The following is a 17,787-nucleotide window of genomic DNA, read 5'->3' as shown; positions in this document are numbered from 1 at the left end:
AAACATTCATAAAAAAACAGATTATAGTTCAGAGGTGGACAACTGGAGCATAAAGGGTAACACTTTACAATACGGGTGCACTATATGCATTAATTCATGCTTAACTAATGCACAGACAATCATGAGTTAATGTATTACTAATGGCGAACTATGATTACCTATGATTATATAGTCATATGATTAACTATGACCATTTATTAATGATTACTACATCAGAAACTAATGAAGATTCTACATGATTAATAGATTAAGTAATAGTTAAATTGTTATTAGTTAAATGTGTCATAATGTATTAATTCCTTAATAACATATTATCTTAACTAATAATGTAAAATAATGTGTTAATTACCACAACAGGTCAAAGCCATGCATTTCAACTTCCAGTTGTTTGCTTTAATTAATCATTAGCTAATGATTTACAAATGTGTCATTATGTTATGACTTTACTTGTTGTGGCACATGACTATTAACTAATTGATTAAGTAATATGTAATTGTGGTTATGGGTTTTGAATTAATTTTGAATTAGTTAATAGTCATGTGCCACAACAAGTAAAGTCATAACATAATGACATATTTGTAAATCATTAGCTAATGATTAATTGAAGCAAACAACTGGAAGTTGAAATGCATGGCTTTGACATGTTGTGGTAATTAACACATTAATTTACATTATTAGTTAAGATAATATGTTCATAATAAATCGATTATAGTCAAGAGGTGGACAACTGGAGCATAAAGTGCTGACGAGCAAACAAAATACACGAATGTATGAATGAATGAATGTATGAATGAATGAACAATTCAACTGACAGCCTCTGAAGCAGAGCTCAGGAGAGGCGGAACGAGCAGCGGGACGGAAATGACGTGCCGGTGGCGTCAGCTGTATGTTGATGTTGTGTGGCAACAGTAGGACCGAGGGACGGAAGACGGTTTGTTTTTGTTCTGTTTTCCGCCGTTTTTACCCTCAAAACCACCTCCCATTGAATTAAATTCGCTCCGGGGTGAAAGGAGCGTATATTACGACTCAAAAGACGCTCAAGTTTAAATGTTAAAACGCGTTTGGAGTCGTTAAAACGGACACCCTCCCTGAACGGTCATGACGATCCTGCCGAAGAAGAAGCCGAACTCATCGGTCGGTGTGTCTGATCACCCCGACGACCCCGACCGCCGGACCGGCTCCGACCCGCATCAGCACCAGCACTCCCACGGGGTCCGATCGGGTGCGAGGCCTCGCGCTTCCCCGCCACCTTGGTCTTATCAAGCCGCTCCCCCGGCGTCCAGAGAGGACAGGCGAACTGAATCCAGCTCCCGGCCGCAGCAGGCCTCTCCTCCGCCGGTGGGCGCGGGGTCTCCGGTTGGCCCGGGGGATGCGGCAGGGATGGCGTGTGTGTCCGGGGGTCGGGCTGAGCTGTCAGGTGGGGTGGGCTGTGGAGGTGGGATGGGAGGGTGCTGCTCGGGGCCTGGGCTCAGTAAGAGGAGGAGACAGGCGACCTGCTCCGGTGGGGTGGCCGGTGGAGGGACCGGACCCGGGGCGACAGGGGGAGGAGGCGGCGGTGGTGGAGGAGGAGGGGGTCCCAGTCCCGAGCAGGAAGAAGGAGCCGGGTATAACAGTGAGGACGAGTATGAGAATGCTTCCAGACTACAGTCAGAGGATCCAGCGACTGTTGAACAGGTATGTGGATGGATGATGTCACCTAATGCTGGGAACCATTGACATGCGGCTTTTTATTTAAATGTGTGACACGTGGTCTGACTCATTTTAGACACTGATAGATAGATAGATAGATAGATAGATAGATAGATAGATAGATAGATAGATAGATAGATAGATAGATAGATAGATAGATAGATAGATAGATAGACAGACAGCTTTATAGATAGATAGATAGATAGATAGATAGATAGATAGATAGATAGATAGATAGATAGACAGCCAGACATACATACATATATATATATGAATGTATGTCTGGCTGTCTATCTATATATCTGTATGTCTGTCTATAAAGCTGTCTGTCTATCTATCTATATATAAATATATATATATATCTATATCTGTATGTCTGGCTGTCTATCTATATATCTGTCTGTCTGTATGTCTATAAAGCTGTCTGTCTACCTATCTATCTATATATGTATGTCTGGCTGTCTATCTATATATCTGTCTGTCTGTCTATAAAGCTGTCTGTCTATATATCTATCTATACATATATAAATATAATATATATATATATTTATATATATGTATATATTATATTTATATATTTTTCAGTCTTTATATATTTTTCAGTCTTTTGTTGTTGTATTAACATTAAAGGGATATTTCACTCAAAACTGAAAATTCTGTAATCGAGAAATGAATACAGGTTTGAAACAATATTAGAGTGAGTAAATAATTACATAATTTTATAGGTGAACTGTCCCTTTAAGGATCGCGTGTTCACTGCCCTGTTGTCAATTTAAGACCTGCACGCATCTAATATACAGACACGATTGCGATTTTACTTTCACTTTAGACATAACCGACTGTGTTTATGTTAACCTTGTGTGTATTTGACAGTATTAGCGCAGTAAGACGACTACTTAGTCCAGTAATCACGTGTTTGACAGGCGTTTAGTGCGCGCGCTCTGAAAAGCGCATGTTAAAACCGCGGACGCGCGCATGCAAATAATGAACTTTGGTGATTGTGAATAACTATAGTGTTCCGTTAGTATAACTCTACCACTAACGTGTGATGTGAATGTTTGTCGCGTTGTTCAGTATTGGGATGGAGGCAAATTATAGAATTTGTAGAAAAATTATTAATTAAATGCGAAACCGAAAAAAACGCAATTCACAAGCGCGTATTGAACCGTGAAGGCCGTACCGAACGGTTCAATATTATATTGAGAATTGTGGTATCCCTTATATTTATATATATATATATATATATATATATATAGATAGATAGATAGATAGATAGATAGATAGATAGATAGATAGATAGACTGACAGACAGACAGACAGACAGACAGACAGACAGACAGACAGACAGACATATATATATATATTAGATAGATAGATAGATAGATAGATAGATAGATAGATAGATAGATAGATTGACAGACAGACAGACATATAGATAGATAGATAGATAGATAGATAGATAGACAGACAGACAGACAGACAGACAGACAGACAGACAGACAGACAGACAGATAGATAGATAGATAGATAGATAGATAGATAGATAGATAGATAGATAGATAGATAGACTGACAGACAGACAGACAGACAGACATATATATATATATATATATTAGATAGATAGATAGATAGATAGACAGACAGACAGACAGACAGACAGACAGACAGACAGACAGACAGACAGACAGACAGACAGACAGACAGACAGACAGACAGACAGACAGACAGATAGATAGATAGATAGATAGATAGACAGACAGACAGACAGACAGACAGACAGACAGACAGACAGACAGACAGACAGACAGACATATATATTAGATAGATAGATAGATAGATAGATAGATAGATAGATAGATAGATAGATAGATAGATAGATAGATAGATAGATAGATAGATAGATAGATAGATAGATAGATAGATAGATAGATTGACAGACAGACAGACATATAGATAGATAGATAGATAGATAGATAGATAGATAGATAGATAGATAGATAGACAGACAGACAGACAGACAGACAGACAGACAGACAGACAGACAGACAGACAGACAGACAGACAGACAGACAGATAGATAGATAGATAGATAGATAGATAGATAGATAGATAGATAGATAGATAGATAGATAGATAGATAGATAGATAGATAGACAGACAGACAGACAGATATATATATATATATATTAGATAGATAGATAGATAGATAGATAGACAGACAGACAGACAGACAGACAGACAGACAGACAGACAGACAGACAGACAGACAGACAGACAGACAGACAGACAGACAGACAGACAGACAGACATATAGATAGATAGATAGATAGATAGATAGATAGATAGACAGACAGACAGACAGACAGACAGACAGACAGACAGACAGACAGACAGACAGACAGACAGACAGACAGACAGACAGACAGACAGACAGACAGACAGACAGACAGACATAGATAGATAGATAGATAGATAGATAGATAGATAGATAGATAGATAGATAGATAGATAGATAGATAGACAGACAGACAGACAGACAGACAGACAGACAGACAGACAGACAGACATACACACATATATATATATATATTAGATAGATAGATAGATAGATAGACAGACAGACAGACAGACAGACAGACAGACAGACAGACAGACAGACATACATATATATTAGATAGATAGATAGATAGACAGACAGACAGACAGACAGACAGACATACACACATATATATATATATATATATATATATATATATATATATATATATATAGATAGATAGATAGATAGATAGATAGATAGATAGATAGATAGATAGATAGATAGATAGATAGATAGATAGATAGATAGATATATAGATATATAGATATATAGATATATAGATAGATAGATAGATAGATAGATAGATAGATAGATAGATAGATAGATAGATAGATAGATAGATAGATAGATATATAGATAGATAGATAGATAGATATATAGATAGATAGGCAGATAGATAGATAGGCAGACAGACATACAGATATATAGATAGATATAATTATGGATGGACAGATAATCAGATAGACAGACAAGTCAATATAAAGATAGATGATAATTAGATAGGCAGACAGAAAAACAAACTGATGCAGATTTTGGTTGTTCAAGTGAAGATCTTGTGTCTCAGTAAAAATATGTTCTTCATGTTTTCCATTAGACGGCATTAAACATGCATGCTATTAGGAATGCAGTGGTTTGTCTTGGCAGGAAACAAGTGTTTTTAAAATGATCAAATTAACCTGAGTAAATGTATTCCACATAAAGGCCCAGACTGAGGCCCAGCTGTGCAGAGCTCCTCTCCTCCGCTCTTCAGAAGAGGGAGTCAATATGAAAGTGACATTGAGCCTATTTCATTTCTGCCTTATTTTTACTCATGAATGCATGATATTGTAAAGTAAAACTGCTACAAATTCCCAGTGGATAAAATCAAGATCAATCAAAATCAATCAACATTTTCGTATTCAAATCCTGTTTTACTCAGAAATATGTGTTTATTATGAAAGTAAAATGGGTTGCAAATGTTGACTTGAACATTAATGGGTTTAACCTTAGAATGAATATCTTTTAAAAAAATCCTGCTATAAGTTCATAAACACTTTTGCTGTGAATTAATTGATATACAGTGTGAAACATGATTTGGGTTTCCATCACATGCCATTCTTGCATTTTCCCCCCAGGATCCTTTTATAAATAGTAATTTTATTTGAAATATAAATCTTTTGTTACATTATAAATATCTTTACTGTCACTTTTTAATTAGTTGAACGCATCCTTGCTGATTTTGTTTTGTTAATACAGTCATACCTCAAATGATGATTTAGAAGCTGTTGTGTGTGTTAAATTTTAAGCCACTAAAAAGTTGCTAACGACAAACATGATTTTATTCATAAATCTAAAACCGCTGTTCCAAAAACCCATTAGAAATTCTTGATGGTTCAAATGCTAATTGTCTTCTGGGTTTCAGGACTGCAGTCGGACCTGGGCTGTGTTTTCCTAAAGCATCATAAGCCTAAGTAGATCATTGGTGTGATTATTTCTACGATCTACTATGATTATGTTGCGTTTGAGAAACGCAGCCCAGTTCTGTTGTTCAGCCCTGATTTACCTGTGACCCATATCTGAACCAGGGATGGAAATTAGCACCAGCCACCAGCCAAATGCGGGTGTTTTTGTGTTGATGCGGGTAAACTCGCTTCACCTACCGGCCACCGTGGCGGGTAAATAAAAATAGCATAGCGTACTGTTTCACCTGGACGGCGGACACTTTTACACTGTAAAAAATGATTGTGATTTTAACGGTATTTTACTGTAAAAATGCTACGGTGAAAAACAGTTAATTGGTTTACAGAAAGTATCCGTACTATATACGGTGAATAACTGCAATAGATCTAACCTTACGTTTCATTTCATTTTACAGTAAAATACCGTTAAATTTACAGTTTTTGGAAGTGAAAAAGAACAAGTAATTGTGTAATTTACAGTGAAAAACCCGTAAATTGACATTCCCAGAATTCACAGCGTGACACTTCGCATTTGATGTATTTTCATTGCAATAACTATGTTTCTTCTTTGTTTTTTCTAATCAGTTATGTACATTAGGGTTTTATGTTACATCTGATGTTGTTAAATTAATGTTTATTGCATTTTTTAAATTTAAGTTTTACCATGATGGTGTTTAGTGTTTGTGTGAATGACACTGAGCACCTTCTATATATTAGTATTGTCCTCTTAAAAGCTGCTTGTGATGAGCTTTGATTCATCATGTGATTCTCATCACCACTGTGATTGGTGGTTGTCCGTATATATCAAAGATACATAACAGATATTAGTATTTCAATAGGTTGGTAATTTAACTTTATTTCAGTTAATGAAATATGTGTTTTTTTTTTTACCGTAAATAGTTTACAGTGTAAAAATAATCATTACAATATAAACCTTTGAATTATATGGTTTTGAACTGTAAAAGAAAACATTTTTAAACCGTAATTATTACATTATAAACCTTTAAATTATATGGTGCTGTCCCTAAAAACCTAAAACGTTACTGCCGTATTTTTTACGGTAATGTTCTGGCAACCACAGCTGCCGTTTTTTTACCGTAAATTTTACGGGGATTTTTTTTACAGTGTAGAGGAGGCACACCTTCAAAAAAATGTGGCGTTACAAATCAAATTCCCAATAAGTAGTAGAGAAGTTAATTTGCGCGTGGTTGCGTTTTAGCAGCTTTGTTGCAATAGCGGTGCAGTCTCGAACATGCGGTTTTTTAAAGCTACACTGTGTAACTTTTTTAGTTTATTCTTAGCTAAAAACACTTAGTTCTTTCAAAAATATATGTGCTCATTAATGTTAATTTACTTCTTTCAAGTAATAAAGTATTCTCGTAAGTTTATAATATGCCATTGAAAATACATACGGGTGAGGGGTTCGAATGCGGGTCGCCATGTTGGCCCTCCATCTTGAAAGTACATTAGCCAAAGAGGGACATACCCGTAAATTCAAGCTTCGCCTTTCGCGTTTTAACACTCGATGGCACCGTGTCGAATGTGGACGAGGTCGAACTGGAAGCCATGTTAATCTTGGACTAAATCGGCCACCGTAGGAGTTAAAACGAAATCGGAATTGAGAGGAACAGAAACTAAAATTCTCTGGATGGTCATATACCTTTTCACCACTAGATGGGGGAAAATATCACACAGTGTAGCTTTAAAGCAGCAGTGGTGACACACACACACCCGTGCTTCTAAAGGTATAGGCCTATTGTTTTTTTAAATGGATAATATATTTATATAATATTCCATACATTATCAGAGCTTGGCAGACAGAATTATTATATATATAATAGATAGGTTAATTATAATAGGTTAATTAATAGATTATAGCTTAATTAATGTTATTTCAATCATACATAATAAATAATCCTGCCATATAAAGTTTGACATTTATTAAAATAATATTTAGATAAAAATGGGATGAATAATTACATAATAATATAGTCATAATTTAAGTAAATTAATAAAAAAAAAAATTGAATTTCAGAATTGGCAAAAAAGTGATTACTGGTTCAGAATGACTGCTTAAAGGGACAGTTCACCCAAAAATGACAATTCTGTCATTATTTACTCACCCTCAAGTTGTTCCAAACATGTATACATTTCTTTATGTTGAACACATTGGAAGATTCATTCCTACTATGGAAGTCAATGGTGCCCCCAAAGCAGCCTGAGTACAAACTTTCTGCAAAATATCGTCTTTTGTGTTCAGCAGAACATAGAAACTCATACAGGTTTGAAACATCATGAGGGAGAGTAAATGATGACAGAATGTTTTAGTTTTGGGTGAACTATCCCTTTAAAGTGCACCAAATAGGCTACTAAAGAGTTCTTTAGAAATAAATGAAATAATCAAATGTAAAATAATATAACATTTTATATTTTATATTGTCATGAATGGGTGTCCCTTATTTTGCCACACTGAAGGTGGCAACCCTAGTATGTCGTCAACACGCTTCAGAAGATGCCAAAACTAATAGTTTCATTGTTGGGACTAAAAACCTAAAACTGGAAGCCATAAAAGACCCCGAATCATCCAAATGCCACATCTATTAATCTGCCCTACTCATTTAATGAAATGTATATCAGTTCATGGTTTGTGTGTGTATAAGAGAGAAAGAGAAAATGTCAGTATTTCATTGAGACTTGAGATTAAGTAAACTGCTTAAGTATTGTAGAGCTTGTAGTATTAATTACTAATCGGTTAAAAACAAGAAAGTGGCTGGTAAAAACATTGAGTGGCTGGTAGATTTTGAAACAAAAAAGTTAATATCCATCCCTGATCTGAACCCCACTTTACCCAGACGTAAGGTTCACTAATATTAAACATTATACCTAAAATCATTCCTTATAGTGTTTAATGATTATTGCAATCAAAAACCCCACACAGAAAAAAAAACATTTTTTTATAATTTTTCTTTGGCAAGTTTTTGCACGCATATTTTTAAAGTAAATTTCACATAGGGAATTAAGTAAACTCTACTTAACTAAGTTAAAGGGTTAGTTCACCCAAAAATGAAAATTCTGTCATTAATTACTCACCCTCATGTCGTTGGACACCCGTAAGACCTCCGTTCATCTTCGGAACACAAATGAAGATATTTTAGTTGAAAGCTGATGGCTGAGAAAGGCTTCACACAGGCCTCCATTGGCATTCAGTACATTGACACTTCCAAGACCCATGAAATGCACTTAAAACATCGTTACAAAGTCTATCTCACCACAGTGGCTCTACAATAATCATACAATGCGACGACAATAGTTTTTGTGCGCAAAAAAAAATCAAAATAACACCTTTATCCAACTTGTTCTTGTCTTCCGTGTGCGCCTCCACGACGCATGCGCGAGAATATGACGCAGATCCGGCGTTCGGACATATGACCCAGAAGCGATTTGTTTACGAGCAGAGGAAGACTCGCGTGTCTAAGCTGTTGGATTCTACATTGATCGTGCTTTAGGTCTCGGCGTAGTGCTCAAAATGGGGCTTAAGTGTGTATTTCATCGATTCCCGAACACCGGCGCTACGTCATATTCTCGCGCATGCGTCGTGGAGGCGCACACGGAAGACAAGAACAAGCTGGATAAAGGTGTTATTTTGATTTTTTTTTGCGCACAAAAACTATTGTCGTCGCATTGTATGATTATTGTAGAGCCACTGTGGTGAGATAGACTTTGTAACGACGTTTTAAGTGCCTTTCATGGGTCTTGGGAGTGTAAATGTACTGAATGCCAATGGAGGCCTGTGTGAAGCCTTTCTCAGCCATCAGCTTTCAACTAAAATATCTTCATTTGTGTTCCGAATATGAACGGAGGTCTTACGGGTGTCCAACGACATGAGGGTGAGTAATTAATGACAGAATTTTCATTTTTGGGTGAACTAACCCTTTAAGTAAAATTAACAATGAAAATAAGGAATTTTAACTTGGCTAGTAAAAGGTTGAGTAATTTCTACTCAGTTTAAGTTTCCTTTGCAATACATTTTACTCAAAACATTGAATTAAACCACACTTTTGAAGTGTATGCTTTTCTTAGACATATCTAAGTAAATAACACAATAGATATTGTGCAGATACCATATCTACATACATAATAGAAGTAATGCGGCATCTGAACACCGAGACCTCAATACTTGGTACACAATACACAGTGACGGTAACATTTAATGGGTCGTTTTTGAGTGTGAATGTGTCATTTTGAGTTGAAAATGAACTCCAAATGTCACAAAATGGCAAGTTAATAAACATAACAACAGAAGCAATGATAAAACAGTGCACTGTAAAAAATATCACATGCTATCTGCTTAAAAAAATTATGGTAACAATATTACACGTATTATATTTGAGTAGATTTTAAGGTTGTTTTTTTTTAGTGAAATTTACCAAAATAAATTAAGTAAAAATTCCTAAATTATTTAGTCTATGGCACATGATGAATTTAATATTATTAGTGGAAAGTGCTTTTTTAATTTAAGTTGACTCTAAAAAGGTTATAAATTATATTAAATGGAAATGACCTGTTTATACATAAACTGTTTACTGCTAGCACAAGCAGAAACAAACTTGTTATTGCACTAGCATCAGAAAATTTATTTCTCATTGAACAAAGAAACATGCTTCATAATAATAATAATACTTGCAGGTATTTACATCACAACCTTACCATAAGCTCTACTCTTCTGCACAATGGTAACGGTCAAAACTTCAACATAACAGAAACTCTTTCAAATGTCAAACATAACCAAACATTAAATATTTACAGATGTTTCCCTTCACTCAAAAACACATAAAATAACACAAATTTCAATATTAACTCTCTATTTCCAGCCATATGCAAAGCATGTTGGGAACTAACAATGGTGTCTCTAAATAAAACTGCACAATTGAGCTAATTCTCTTAAAATAAATAGGTAACCTTATTTTCCTTGATTTTATCAGCTTAATCGGTTCTTCGATTGAAGCCTCAAAATTGCTTACATTTCCTTAAAAAAATTAGGAAAATGTATCTCTTGGTTTTAATAGGGAAATGTTCTCAATATTTTCTATACAACACTGAACCACAGTTTTCTTAAGAAAATATACAGACTATTTTTAATTATCACCTTAATATTTTTTGGTGAAAATTACAAGACACATGATTAATTTTTTACAGTGTGTAAATACAGCTGGAAAACATATACCATATTAATTATTCTAACCCCAGTGCATGATGGGAACACCAGAATCAGAAAAGTTGTGTAACTTTATAACGTTGATATTTACGCTTTGCTTGAATTGAGTAAAAATATAGAATTTACTTACTTTTTTAATTCTTGCCTGAACTAAGTTTTGCATGTAGAAATTACATTTGTTTTTTTCTGTAGTATTTACATCACCACAAAATAATTTTTATCAGTGCATTAAATTATGAAGTTATTGATCTAACATAGGATAAATATGCATAAAAATGTGATCGTCTTTCAGAAGTCTGTCTGTTTATCAAGCACATAATAATGATCCCCCACTGTGTCTGTCCTGAAGTTTTGCCTCTGTTACAGCAGGAACACTGGTTTGAAAAAGCTCTCCAGGAAAAGAAAGGATTTGTCATCAAAAAAATGAAGGAAGATGGTGCCTGCCTCTTCAGAGCTGTTGGTGGGTACTTTATTAACTACTTGATGTTCACTTGAAGTCAAAAGATCTAGTATCTAGTTCATCTATTGGCAATAATGTAGAACCTGGGGGATTGTCCTTGTCAATTTGGCAGAATGCAATCTTAGATTTATATTTGTTCTATGGTAGGATACTCCATACAACACTACACTACACTTACTATTTCAGCAATATTCATACTGTACAATACACAGTATGTACATTTTCTAGATGTATAGATTACCCTGATGACCTGCTACTTTTAGTAAAATGTGCTGCATCAAAGCAAATTAGTCTCTTATGCTCACCAAGGCTGCACTTTATCATTATAAAAAATACAAAATCTCTATTATAATCCTGTATGTCTAAACTACTTTCGATCATCGTTCAACTGTTTGGAGTGTGTAAAATGTTTTTGAAAGAATTCTCACCAAGGCTGCATTCATTTGATCAAAAATACAGTAAAAACAGTAATATTGTGAAATATTATTACAATTTGAAATAAATGGTTTTCTATTTGAATAGGTTTTAATTTGTAATTTATTTCTGTGATCAAAGCTGAATTTTCAGCTCTTCAGTGTCACATGATCCTTCAGAAATCACTCTCATATGAGGATTTGCTGCTCATGAAACATTTATGATTATTATCAATGTTGAAAACAGTTTTCCCCAGGATTATTTAATGAATAGAAAGTTTAAAAGAACAGCATTTATTATAGATATAATCTTTTGTAACATTATAAATGTATTTACTGTCACTTGATCAATTTAATGCATCCTTGCTGAATACATGTATTAATATCTTTAAGTTCTTTCCCCCCTAAAAATTATAATAATTCTTACCAACCCCAAACTTTTGAACGGTAGTACAATGTTGCAAAAGCTTTCTATTTCAGATAAATACTGTTCTTTTGAACTTTCTATTCATCAAAGAATCCTAAAATAAATGTTTTACACAACTGTTTTCAACATTGATAATAATCATAATCATAAATGTTTCTTGAGCAGTAAATCATCATATTAGAATGATTTCTGAAGGATCATGTGACACTGAAGACTGGATAATGATGCTGAAAATTCAACTGAGGAATAAATTATATTTTAAAGTATGTTAAAATAGTAAACAGTTATTTTCATTTTAATAATATTTCACAATATTACTGTTTTATTGTTGTTGCATTTTTAATCAAATAAATGCAGCCTTGGTGAGCATAAGAGACTTCTTCTAAAAACATAAAAAAATCAAAAACGGCAGTGTATCACACAATGCAATGTGCTTAACTTAATGCTCCATTTCCATTGGGACAAATTACACTGAAGTAATATCATCTCATTTTTTAAAAATACATTAGTGTTTAAAAAGTTTGGGGTTGGTAAGATTTTGTTTCTTGATTATATGCTCACCAATGCTGCATACCTTTTAAAATCAGAAATATTGTGAAGCATCATTACAGTTTTAAAATAACTCTTGTCTAGTTTAATATTTATTTAAATGTTAATTATTCCTGTGATGCAAAGCTGAATTTTCAGCATCATTACTCTAAATCATCCTAATATGCTGATTTACTGCTAAAAGAAACATTATTATCAGTGTTGAAAGCAGTTGTGCTGCGTAATATTCTTGTGATGCATATTTTTTAAGGATTCTTTGACAAATAGAAAGTTCAAAAGAACTGCATTAATTTGTAACATTTATAATTTACTGCCTCATTACAACAACAAAAAACTTACTGACCACTTACTTTTAAATGGTTGTGTGTGTGTTTGGAGGACCAAAGTACTCAAAATTAAATTAAATAATTGAATAAATAATGAATTAAATAAAACAACAATTACATGTACCAGTTTATTATGAAATAATGAAATAATTATCAATTTAATGAATTTTGAATTAAATAAATCAATAATTAAATGTATCTGTTTATTTGGTAAAATTCCATGAAAACATTTTTATTTTTGGGTGAACTATCCCAAAAATAAATAAATCAATGAATAAAGGTATCTATTTATTTTGTAAAATTTTATGAAATGTGCTTTTTCAAAAAGCCGTTTTTTATTACAATATGCTGAATTTAAGAATGATGCCTATTTGACCTATCGATTTTCCCCAAGATTATTTTCATAATGATAGAGGACATTTCACAAATGCCAATCAACAGGCTGTGGGCGGTGCTCGGCACTAATTCGTTTAAAGTTGAAGAAGTTGATTTTATTATGAAAAAAAAAAGAAAATATTTAAACAGTAATAGTGTGTGAAAGAGGATATTGTGAAATATATTAAACAATAAATGTTTTGTTTTCATGGAATTTTGCAAAATTTAATAGATTTAATAATTTATGTATTAATTTATTTAATTAATGATTATTTAAATTAACTAGTTGATAATTAATTAATAATAAACTGGTTTTATTGAATTCATTATTTATTTAATTATTTAATTTTGGGTACTTTGGTCCTCCATATATATATATATATATAGGATTTTTACTCCTTGGTTCATTATTTGATTGGACTGTCACAAGTTAAGACATTTGTACACAAAATTGAATTAAACATTTAAAATTACAGTTTTTATTCCCGAAACACTACCTGGATGCCAAAAATGTAGCGATAGAGGGACAATATTGTAGCAAACTGCTGCTTGAAATGGTTGTTATTGCATAATGTGTTTTAACTATTGTTAAATAGTAATAGTTTACTTGACATAAAGCATTAAAGCTGCACTATGTAAATTTTTTTCAGTAAAATATCCAAAAACCACTAGGCCAGTGTTATATATTTTGTTCAGTTGAGTACTTACAATGTCGTGAGAAAATCGCTATTTTACCCAATGAACTGGGACGTGTGAGGGCGTGGCCTGTCGATGACATCATGTCTGCGTTAGCCTCAGTTTCTGGTTTTATTCTGCAGAAACGCTTTCCTCTCACTGCAGTGTGAACAAGTGTCATAGCAGCCGCTGAGAGAACACACAGAGTAACGCCATCCCATCATCAACACACTCAGATGTGTGTAATATGATCATCAGAGCTGCGTTACCTCACACTCATGAGCGGAGGAGAGGAAGTGGCGACTGTGGCATAATAAAAGTCCCGCTGCTCGTGAGGCGTGTGTCGCGTTCATCTTATTAACAATCGCTCCAGCGGTTCCTCAGCTCCACAACACTCGCTCCTGCTCTGCTTCACTACAGTAACGTTAATAATCACATCCATCAACATGATTTCTGCCCGAGTCCTGTCCCGATTCTTTCCCACCGGCTGTGAGCTGAAGACCACATGACCCAAGATTCTGCGCTCAAACGTGCCGTCATCAAACTACGGCTTTGTTTTGAACAGACGACCTCTAGCGGACAGAAAAGTTACATCTGCAGTTGCACCTTTAAGCTCAGCATTGAAATTTTCTTAATACATGTTCATGATCTTATTCTACTTGATTCCATTGTAAACTTGCATTCTCTCTTGATTAATATTCAAAAAAACATTTTAGAAAATGGGTTGACAATGAAGCCAGAAGCATAAAATGAATCCGAATATGTTATCGGTTTGTAATTAAAACAGCAATGCTATTTCATAGTTTTCACGTGTCGTCACACGCTTATAGGAACGCCCACCTGGAGGGCAAAACAAGGCATTGTTACCAGGTTTGTAGTCAGTATTAATGCGGTAAGTCAAGTCAACTTTATTTATATAGCGCTTTTAACAATGTAGATTGTTTCAAAGCAGCTTTACAGTGTTAAACAGGAAAATAATGCAGCATAATGTTATTCAGCTGTATAGCCATCCTGGAGAAAACGCTGATGTCAATTAACAAACAGCGTATTATTATTATTCTGGCAGCTTTACAGGTCAGAGGTCATAATAGATTGGAATATTCGAGGGACCGGGGGCAACACGCTGGAGACGGGATTATTGAGGATGATTTTGATTAAATAATTATTAAAGTGCAATATTCGAATGATCGGAGGCAACACGCTGGAGAAGGGTTTATTGAGGATGACATATCGATTTAAGTATTATTTAATTGTAATATTCGAACAATCGGAGGTAAGACAGTGATATTAAAATACCAAATTCAATATACACCTTATTGATGTTGCATACTTTGTACAGGAAAGCAGATGAACACAGAATATTAATGCAACACAAGGTTTCTCGTTAAGTGTTTTCCCCATCGAAAACCATTTTAAAGAAAACTTTTTTCTTGCCTCATCTACTCGCCTGTATATAGTATGCATCATCAAAAAGGTGTAAACTGAATGTGATGTTTTAATATCACTGTTTTAGTGCATTACAGCACTTTAAGGGTGGGTTGCTTTAAGGATTCTTTAGCCTGTCTTCAGTTCACCTCCTTCTGCTGCTTGATCAGCTCTATTACGCTTTTACTGCGTAATTAATCTGTGTTTAAAATGAAGTGGTGCAACAACTCGATTTAAAATAAAACCCAAATCAACAAATCCTTTAAACTTTGCTTAATTTAATCCTTATTGGTGCAGCTCACCCTGTAGTGTTTTTCACGTTAAGCGTTTTAAAAGCGTCCCGCTGTTTTCAGTGACTGAAATACTGCATCAGATGCCGTATATGGATCATAAGTGCCCAAAACATGCATCTTGTTCACATATTTTAGTTTTAAGATGGAAATTTGACAGGCTTGTGCTGCAGTTCAATGGAGGTCTATGGCGGTTTTGCCCTCCAAGGCTCCGTCACATGACTGAAAACTATGAATAGGAAACCATAGACCTATTTACATCCCAGTACTGTACATGAGTTTTTGAGCAGTTACCAGAACATCCCTCTGGATGGCGCTATTCCTCTATATAAGTGAAGTCTGCGCGTGTCAAAACATAACCTGCTATCTGGAGTTTCACATACTCTCAGCAGTGTTGTATTACACTTCAGTTTCAGCTTGAAAATGTGCGGTTTATTTAGTTTTCCTGACACCAGACTTTTGTTTCTTGCATCTTGATTACGGTGAATGAATTAAAAGCCATTTTAATCATTCAGCGTGTGCAATGTTACACCCAAGCCACAGTGAGGCTTCACCTTTGACCCGTTCCCATAAATCTACGTGACTGTCCTCTTTATTTAGTGTTTTTTATTTATGACACCATAAATTCAACATGACGTAGTAACATTCAGTATCATACAATTACATTTTTATTCAAGTGTTATTAAATATTTCCTCGTTGTTTATTTTCTGTAACTTGTTTAATTTAGTGGACACCATACATTAAATGATGGGATTTTTCCCTAAGCTTTCAGCAACTCGATCTGCAACCACCATTGAGTGGCATCTTACCGTGTTTCCTCTTTCATTCTCTCTTTCATGTCTCTGTTTCTGTCTCTTTCTCTCTCTCTCTCTCTCTCTCTCTCTCTCTCTCTCATGCACACATTTATTTCATTAATCCTCCCCCTGTTCTCGTTAATATACCTCTCTGTCCTTGTGTGAGTTTTATGCAGGATTTGATAGACAGGCATGTGATGTGCTGACCTACATGAAGCGTTCCCATCAGGGACACTGTGCCACAGTTCTCGCACCGCAGGTGTGAAACTATCCATCTCCAAACAATCACTCGAGTCAAACAATCCATGTTATATAACTGGCCCGGTGGTAATAGGGCTCTCACAGCCAGTGGGATCATGATAACCCAGGATAGGATAGTTTCTTACAGGACGCTGTTGCCTGTTGGTGTGAAGTAATAGATATGGATGTGTATTAGATTATAATTATTATTGTGGTGGTATACTAAAATGACCCCGTTTTGACTCTGAAATATACTTAGTTTCTTGCTCACGAAATGTAGCTTTAAATGACCATTAAATGCACCTTCTTTTTGTATTTGTGAGTGAACTATTCCTTTAAGACTGTGCTAATGTTGCATTTCATTTATGGATAACCAAAGCAGCATCAGAACCTCTTCTTATAATAAATCTGAATAAGTAATCAGAATTTGACACAGAGCATTCTTAACTCCCTGTGTGACTCTTTTATTGAAAATAAAAAATCCATTTTACGTGATTTGTATATGTATAATTGCAATACTGTATGCTGACGTGTTGTTTTATGAATTTAAGATCGTTCTCATCACATCATAATTAATCTTGTCAACGAGAGCAGCAGCAAACCAGATCTCTGCTATCAAATTTTGCCCTTATCCTCATTGTTTTGTTGCTGTTTTGGTTCTCACATTATGAAAAGGTAGGTCAGGTGAGCGGCGTTTTATTCCCATGATTATCTCGTTTATAATCCTGTATGTCTAAACAACTTTGGATTACCGTTCAAATGTTTGGAGTCTGTCAAATGGTTTTGGAAAAAGTCTCACCAAGGCTGCATTTATTTGATAAAAAATACAGTAAAAACAGTAATATTGTGAAATATTATTACAATTTGAAA

At 34.6% G+C, this 17,787-nt stretch overlaps 1 protein-coding gene across 4 annotated transcripts in view; it reads left to right on the top strand.

The window, feature by feature from the left end:
* Nucleotides 1-874: 874 nt before the first annotated feature.
* Nucleotides 875-17,787, top strand: part of otud5a (OTU deubiquitinase 5a) — a 55,120-nt gene continuing 38,207 nt past the window's right edge. For 2 of the 4 annotated variants that reach the window (XM_079827002.1, XM_079827000.1), the window contains exons 1-2: nucleotides 875-1,674; nucleotides 11,309-11,402. In XM_079827002.1, the coding sequence (XP_079683128.1) occupies nucleotides 1,099-1,674; nucleotides 11,309-11,402 (670 nt within the window). In that variant the 5' untranslated portion in view covers nucleotides 875-1,098. The remainder of the gene's footprint in view (nucleotides 1,675-11,308; nucleotides 11,403-17,787) is intronic. The other 2 variants (XM_079827003.1, XM_079827001.1) reach the window with 2 other exon arrangements.

Source organism: Gobio gobio (assembly GCF_949357685.1).
Source record: "Gobio gobio genome assembly, chromosome: 10".
Taxonomy (NCBI): Eukaryota; Metazoa; Chordata; class Actinopteri; order Cypriniformes; family Gobionidae; genus Gobio; species Gobio gobio.
This window is presented reverse-complemented; position numbering and strand designations above follow the sequence as displayed.